The sequence below is a fragment of the Gekko japonicus genome, unplaced genomic scaffold (genome assembly GCF_001447785.1).
Source record: "Gekko japonicus isolate JY-2015 unplaced genomic scaffold, Gekko_japonicus_V1.1 scaffold1499, whole genome shotgun sequence".
NCBI lineage: Eukaryota > Metazoa > Chordata > Lepidosauria > Squamata > Gekkonidae > Gekko > Gekko japonicus.
In genome coordinates, this window is record NW_015160885.1 from 67888 (window position 1) to 76032 (window position 8145).

The window sequence follows — 8145 nt, forward strand, 5'->3', positions numbered from 1 at the left end:
GGGACCGTTGGGGGCGGGGTGTGTGGCCTTATGACACACTTCCGGTGGTGTCAGGGGGTGTGGCATATGCTAATGAGTTATGCTAATGAGTTCCCCTAGCTCTTTTTCTACGAAACGACCCCTGGCGATAATGTAAAAATAAAAAGAATTATGTATCATCCTCTTTTTGCCCCTGTTTTTGATCCACATTTTCCTCAAGACTTATCTGGAAGTCCACTGACTTCATAGACTCTATTAACTGTTTGAAAAAGTAGCTTTATATAATAGACCTTCCGACATACATCTGTGGAATCAGTGAATCTGTTAATATGCCTGTCTAATACCCTACAAAAGTTATGAGCCTTTCAACTATCCCCCTTATCACTCAATGTATCAACCATGCGATTGTTACATAACTCACTGAATCGTTAACTTAGCCAATTGCAACTTGGAAGCATGTTCAATAATTTATTTGTAGATATTAAACATTAAAAAGATTTTTAAAACTCAACAATGATAAATGTATATTCAGCCAGCATTAATTCACATTCTAGAACCAATTCTAGTTCAAGAAGGAGCTCTCTGATTATAAGTTTGTAAGCAGCAAGTATTATTTCCTTATTGGAAGGTGACAGTCCCAGTTCAGGAAATGTTCATTCAAGCCACGGTGTTGTTTGTTTCAGGTGTAAGCATGACAAATGCCTATTCTGGTTTGACGAATAGGTCATGCAGAGAAGGTACCGACTCTTGTTGTAAAGGATTCGTTCAGGATTTTAATTAATTTTAGTACGAAAGCCGTTGCTTCAGAGATCGGAGCAATTAATTCTAATCTGCAGATATTGATACTGAAGTCAGTACACATTAACCAGAAGATATTAATCCCCAAAACGCCACAGGCATTCATGAGGAAAAGGGAAAATATTCATGCATCAGGAGTAGTGGGGGGAAAAATTGATTCAAAAACTTGTATTTATTTGTTTGTTTGTTTTGTTTCTATCCCGCCCTCCCCCGCAAGCAGGCTCAGGGTGGCTCACAACAAGAATTCAACAAAATCAAAACCCTGGTAAAATGATCATGAGATGGAGAAACAGATTTACAGAGCTCCCAGAGGGTACTATATGTATGTCTGGATGGAACAAAAGAGCCAGTCTGGTGTAGTGGTTAAGTGCGCGGACTCTTAATTTGGGAGAACCGGGTTTGATTCCCCACTCCTCCACTTGCACCTGGCTGGATGACCTTGGGCAAGCCATAGTTCTGGCACAGCAGTTCTTGAAAAAAGAGCAGTTTCTCTCAGAGCTCTCTCAGCCCCACCGACCTCACAGGGTGTCTGTTGTGGGGAGGGGAAGGGAAAGGAGTCCGTAAGCCACTCTGAGACTCCCTTGGGTAGTGAAGGGCCATGGGGTATAAATCCAATCTCTTCTTCTTCCTCTATTTGAGGATGGGCAAGAGGCACCATCAACTGATGGGCTGAAGGGGACAGGATGAGCCAGGGGAGGCCAGTGTAGCTGGACACTTGCCACCTCAACCAAAGGTCTGGCGGAACGACTCTGTTTTGCAGGCTCTGCAGAACTGTAATAAGTCACACAGGGACCTGATCTCAGTTGGTAGAGAGTCCCACCTGGTCGGGTCCAGAGCCAAAAAGGCCCTGGCCCTGGTTGAGGCTAAACGGAGGTCTCTGGGGCCAGGGGCCAGCAGAAGATGCTCTTCAGGGGAGTGCAAAGATCATCTGGGGTGACAGATGCACCTTTCTGCAGTTGTTACAATCAGGGGTCGTTTCCTGCAGGAGCACACAGGAGCAGTAAAGAGCCCAGGGGGCGGGTACGTGCAACAAGCCCCACCCCCTGCTCCCAGCAGCCCTCAGTCAGAGCAAGAAGCAGCCAGGCAAGTAGCAAGCCCCCCCCGCCCCCCCGGGTCCAAAACAGTCCAGTGGCACCCTTAAGGCCAAGTTTTATTCAGGTACGAGCTCTCCCTCCTCTGCCAGGACAGATCTGCACGCCCCCCCCCCATTAGCTAGCACTCCAAAACAGTCCAGTGGAGCCTGAGTGGTGGGTGTTGCCTTCTGACACACTTCCGGTGAGGTCAGGGGGTGTGGCATATGCAAATAAGGTATGCTAATGAATCATGCTAATGAGCTCCTGCACCTCATTTTCTACGAAATGACCCCTGGTCCCAGTCTCTCACTTCCTACAGAACTAATCCTTGGATTTTAATAGTTGGCTGAGCATCCTGATCTTTGGGGCTCCAGCTGGCCGGTGGGGGTAGCCCCACCCCTGAAGTGGCCCATCCCACATTGACACAGCCGGTGCGATGACATCACACGGAAGTGATGTCATCACACCGGGGGTACTGCACGTCGACGCTCTAGCGTTTTGGCCGATGAGTTTTTTTGGGCAAAATGCTGGAGCGTCAACATGCAATGCTGCTGGTGTGATGATGTGACTTCCGTGTGATGTCCTCACGCCGACCACGTTGCATGCAGTGATGTCACCCCTCCCCCACACTCCCAGACGGCTCCCCCCTCCCGCCGCCACCAGGACAATTGGACCTGGCAAACCCTAGCTGGCACTAAAGAGGCCTTCTCTCATGCGCCCACCTTCTTTGGTCAATGGGACAGTCAGGAGAGACCCTCCCTGTACTCTGGGCAGGAACATATGGGAGAAGAGGCCCCTTCGGATACCCCAGTCCCAAGTCATGTGGGCCATAAAAGGACAAAACCAACGCCTGAAATTGGGCCCTGGAGAATGTTCCCTCTAAGCTGTGGAGTCTGGTGAGCAAAAATTCTACTTTGTGAGCTCCTGGCATTAAAGTTGTGAGCAAGGCACTTGGCTACTGCGTAAATCTGTTTGCTCTGGAGCCATCCTTCCTGAGCTGAGACAAAAATATGTGAGCCGGAGGCTAAGAAACTGTGAGCTAGCTCACAGTAACTCAGCTTAGAGGGAACACTGGTTGGGAGTCGTAATTTGGTGTAGTGGTTAAATTGGACTCTAATCTGGGAGAACCGAGCTTGATTCCCCACTCCTCCACTCGCAGCTGCTGGATGGCCTTGGGCAAGCCACAGTTCTGGCACAGCTGTTCTTGAAAAAAGGGCAGTTTCTGTCAGAGCTCTCTCAGCCCCACCTACCTCACAGGGTGTCTGTCTGTTGTGGGGAGGGGAAGAGGAAGGAGTTTGTAAGCCGCTCTGAGATTCTGAGTGAGGACAGGGTATAAATCCAGTCTCCTCCTCCTCCTCCTCCTGTAGTATCGGGAGTTGCATGGCCCCTATCCCCCAGCCGTCTTTCCACTACAGTCTTTACCTCACTCTCCGCAGCCATATTGAGAGATCTGAAGGCCTAGGGAAAAAACTGGACAATTTTTTTTTGGGGGGGGGGAGGGGAGAAGTTCCCTAAGACTTGTTTCCAGTTTTTCAGATGGGAAAATTGGCGGGATTCCTATGGAACGTTTTGTCTCTTAGAATGAGTAAAATTCTTCTTAAGGCAAGGGTTTTCACACTCAAAGTGTGTAGCATGAAAAAGCCGGAGGTCTCTTCCTGAGTGAGCAAAACTTGGTCTTACAAAGGATTGCGCTTGTTCTTCCACATAGCCATGAAAAAAATCTGAAGGCTTTCTCAATTTTTCCAGTGGAAAATTGCTGGGGGAAAACCTTCTCCTTGGGTAGGCATATGCAACTTTTCCTGGAATGGTTTTGTTTAAATGTAAATAATCTTAGCAACTATATGCCATAGCATGTTTAAGGAAAGGCAAGGGTTTTCACACTCAAAGTGTGTAGCATGAAAAAGCCGGAGGTCTCTTCCTGAGTGAGCAAAACTTGGTCTTACAAAGGATTGTGCTTGTTCTTCCACATAGCCATGAAAAAAGTCTGAAGGCTTTCTCAATTTTTCCAGTGGAAAATTGCTGGGGGAAAACCTTCTCCTTGGGTAGGCATATGCAACTTTTCCTGGAATGGTTTTGTTTAAATGTAAATAATCTTAGCAACTATATGCCATAGCATGTTTAAGGATAAGGTAAAGGTAAAAGTTCCCTTGCTCGAAAGCTAGTCGAGTCCGACTCTAGGGTTGCGGTGCTCATCTCCGTTTCAAAGCCGAAGAGCCAGCGCTGTCCGAAGACATTTCCGTGGTCATGTGGCCGGCATGACTAAACACCAGGGCGCACGGAACGCTGTTCCCTTCCCACCGAAGGGGTACCTATTTATCTACTTGCAATTCCTTGCTTTCGAACTGCGAGGTTGGCAGGAGCTGGAACTAGAGACGGGAGCTCACTCCGTCATGCGGCACACTCGGGTCTCGAACTGCTGAACTACCGACCTTCCACAGCCTGCAGTTCAGCGTCTTAACCACTTGAGCCACCGCAGCTCCTTTTTAAGGAGTTTAAGGATACTACATTATTAAAGTGCTCAGTGTTTCAATGTCCTAAAGTTTAGCTTAATGCCAAAGCATGCTGGTAGTGCTGCCTGTTGTGATTGTAAGAGAGTCCCTACCAAATGCACTGCTTTGTTTAGCACATAATTTGTTTTCCACGTTTTATTTTTCACCCTACCTTTCTGATGGCCATATTAAAGATACATGGGCTGTGTTGAACAGGGTACAGCAGTTTGCAGTTCTTTCTTGGGAATAACTTGCAATTTTTCTTATAGGGCACCAAGGTATCTTTACTTTTAAATTCCATAAATATCCCAAATAGTACTGTTTGCTCACTAAGTTATAAATCTTGCATTTTATGTTGTTCAGTCAGTAAAAGAAGTTTAGATTTGATAGCAAATAGTGTTGCATTTTTTGTATTTCCCCCCTCATATTTACTTCCCCCCCCCCAGAAAAATGGAAACATCTGTTGTTGTTTTCCTTATGGCTTCAAACTTCTTGGAAATTGCACGTCTATAGCCATACCACTTCCCTACCTCTAAGCCAATTCCACATGGCTCCCCTTTGCTCTTGCTAATTGCACACATTAAGGTCCTGAAAATTTGGAACAAAGTTCAAGGCCAGTGACAGTTTTAGGACCAACGAAGTTTTATTCAAGGTATTAGCTTTCATGTGCATGCATACGTCTTCAGATGTATGAAGAAGTGTCCATGCACACAAAAGCGTATACCTTGAATGAAATTCTGTTGGTCTTAAAACTGCCACTGGACTTGAACTTTTGTTCTGCTACCAACACAGCTACCCTCCTGAATCTGAAAATTTAGGTAAGGTTTTTTCCTGGATCTAACTGCACTTCTGCTTCAGGTGATCTTCAGCTGCAGTGATGTGTCCACTTTCTGGGGTTGATTGTTGTCCCCACCTGGACCGATCCTAAACCTTAGCCCTGTCTGATTTGGGGAAAACCAATTGTTCCGGGTTTTGTGTCTTTGGTGTTTTTTCCCCCCCTCCTGATTCAGTGCAAATTTCTCATGGTTCTTTATGCATTCAGATTATGCATCGGTGTCTTTGGATTTTTAAAACATAATCGTTTGTCCTTTTGCAGCATGTGATGGAATAGGCACGGGGAGTTTGATGTATGCCCAGACTGTCGACTCCAATAATATTGACCAGTTTGTCAACTGCACCAAGATCAATGGGAACCTGATCTTCCTGGTCACTGGGATTCATGGGTGAGTGCAAAGGTGTATGACATGCTGCCGGTCTCTCTGAACGGTGCCCCTTTTGTGTCTTAGAGCGATGGAATGGAAATGTCTGCTCAGCATCCCTCCTCCTAAGAGTTGGGGCAGCGTTGGCTTGGGAAAGAGCCATGTTGTAGCCTTGAACACGATGGGTTGGATCCTTGTTTGCCCTTGACCAAGTCCTCCTCCCACAGAGAAAGACAATACAACAAATTTAGAGTCCAGTCGGGCACCTTTAAGACAAACAAAGGTTTATTTGTGGTATGAGCTTTCATGCGCATGCACACTTTTTCAAATACGAATTCAAAAAAGTATTTGAAAAAGTATTGCGCGCACACAAAAGCTCATATCTTGAATGAACCTTTGTGGGACTTAAAGGTGCCATCGGACTCTACATTTGTTCTATGGCTTCAGACGAACATGGCTGACCACCTGGGACTTCCTTCGACAATGAAAAGGTCTTTCCTCCATCAGAAAAGCCATTCGTCACTGCAGGAAGCTTCTGTCTCAGTGCAAGGGAATCGTGGGATACAACACATTGTGTCCTGGATTTTTCTGACATTACTAGAGCGCACAAGGCTGTAGAATCTCCCACACTACAAAACTTCAATTTCAAAAGGGATACTAAGGGTTGAAAATTTTCTGCATTAAATCTCTCTTTTTTCTGGGGGGGCGGGTGGGTGTCCCAGTATACCCACTATCTGGTACCCACAAATTGGGAACAGTTGCATGTCTGGCTGTAGGATTTGAACACCCAGATCACGGTTAACATAAGAACTTAAGAAGAACCCTGCTGGATCAGACCAATAGTCCCTCTAGTCCAGCATCCCGTCTCACAGAGTGACCAACCAGTTCCTCTGGAGGGCCAACAACAGGGCACAGAGGCTGAGGCCTTCCCTTGATGTTGCCTCCTGGCTCTGGGATTCAGAGGCTTAGTGCCTCTAAATGTGGAGGTTCCCCTCAGTCACCATGGCTAGTAACCACTGTTAGACCTCTCTCCCATGAATCTGTCTATAAGAACCTAAGAGGAGCCCTTCTGGATCAGACCAGTGGTCCCTCTAGTCTAGCATCCTGTCTCACCCAGTGGCCAACCAGTTACTTTGGAGGGCATAAAGGCTGAAAGCTTCCCTTGATGTTGCCTCCTGGCTCTGGGATTCAGATGTTCAGTGCCTCTGAATGTGGAGGTTCCCCTCAGTCACCGTGACTAGTAGCCATTGATAGACCTCTCCTCCATTAATCTATCTAATCCCGTTTTAAAGCTGTTTATTCTTGTGGCCATCACTACACCCTCTGGCAGTGCATTCCACATGTTACTCCCTTTCTGTGTAAAGTAGGTTGTCGGGACTTGGAGTGCTCATTTTGAATATTGCGGGGCTGCTTTCAGGACAGGCCTAACGAGCATCAGGGAACTATGGGGACATGTGAGGGCGGGCAGAAGGTTACATGGTTATTGTTAAGATTCATGTCTTCCCTAACTCCAATGCTCCACATCGAAGGGAAGACCGGCTGGGTGCCCACCCCATCCAATGCAACCTCTGCCTGTCACAGATAATTGACCATCTCAGCCCTGAAGCTGGGAGTCTTCTCACCATCCGGACTTCTTTCTGTAGTCTTGATCTTGTTTCAGATCAGCAGATACGAACTGTCCTGTTTTATTTCTGGACTTTTAAAGACTGGGGTGCTTTCCCAATTTGCCAGTTTTCAGTTCATGTCTCCCCCACACACACACTGGTTATCCTTGACCGAAGAATGTTCGGCAAAGGCAAAGGTTTCCCTTGCTCAAAAGCCGGTTGAATCTGACTCTAGGGATGCGGTGCTTATCTCCGTTTCCATGCCGAAGAGCCAGCGCTGTACAAAGACATTTCCGTGGTCATGTGGCCAGCACGACTAGACACTGAGGCGCACGGAACGCTGTTCCCTTCCCACCAAAGTGGTGCCTATTTACCCACTTGCAATTTCTTGCTTTCGAACTGCTAGGTTGGCAGGAGCTGGGTCCAGAGACGGGAGCTCACTCCGTCACACGGCACTCGGGTCTCCGCAGCCTCACTCATTCTATCTGGGATGGTCGTCCTCTTCGACCCAGCATGTAGCTTCGGGAGGGATGCACATGGAGCGGTGAGGGAGGGAGGGGACACACGCCTAGCCAGCCAGATCAGCCGAATCAACCCTGACGACCAATGGGGTGACAGATGTCCCAACCAGACAAGCCCTCACATCCTCTCACTGGTGATCAATGTGTCTACAAGTGTCAGCACACTGGTGGACTCATGTTCATTGCTTAAATCTAAGCGGAATAAAACCCTGAACTGTAATCACATCCAGATTCCTTTGATCTGCGGAGAAACTCCTGGAGATTGCAGCAGGGACCAGCTTGGTGTAGTGGTTAGGAGCAGCTGACTCTAATCTGGGAGAACCAGGATTGATTCCCCACTCCTCTACACGAAGCTGCTGGTGTGACCTTGGGTCATTCATAAGTTCTTCCAGAGCTGTGCTGTCAAGTGCAATTCTCAGGAGGGCTCTCTCAGCCCCACCTACCTCCCAGGGTGTCTGTTGTGGGGAGCGGAAGGGAAAGGA

The 8145-nt window shown here is 47.5% G+C and overlaps 1 protein-coding gene across 1 annotated transcript in view; it reads left to right on the forward strand.

Annotated features, from left to right (window-relative positions):
• Positions 1-8145, forward strand: part of ERBB4 (erb-b2 receptor tyrosine kinase 4) — a gene marked incomplete at its 5' end in the record, with an annotated part of 401399 nt that overhangs the window by 42998 nt on the left and 350256 nt on the right. Inside the window, one exon of the mRNA XM_015423413.1 lies at positions 5436-5562. Coding sequence (XP_015278899.1) covers positions 5436-5562 — 127 coding nt within the window. The remainder of the gene's footprint in view (positions 1-5435; positions 5563-8145) is intronic.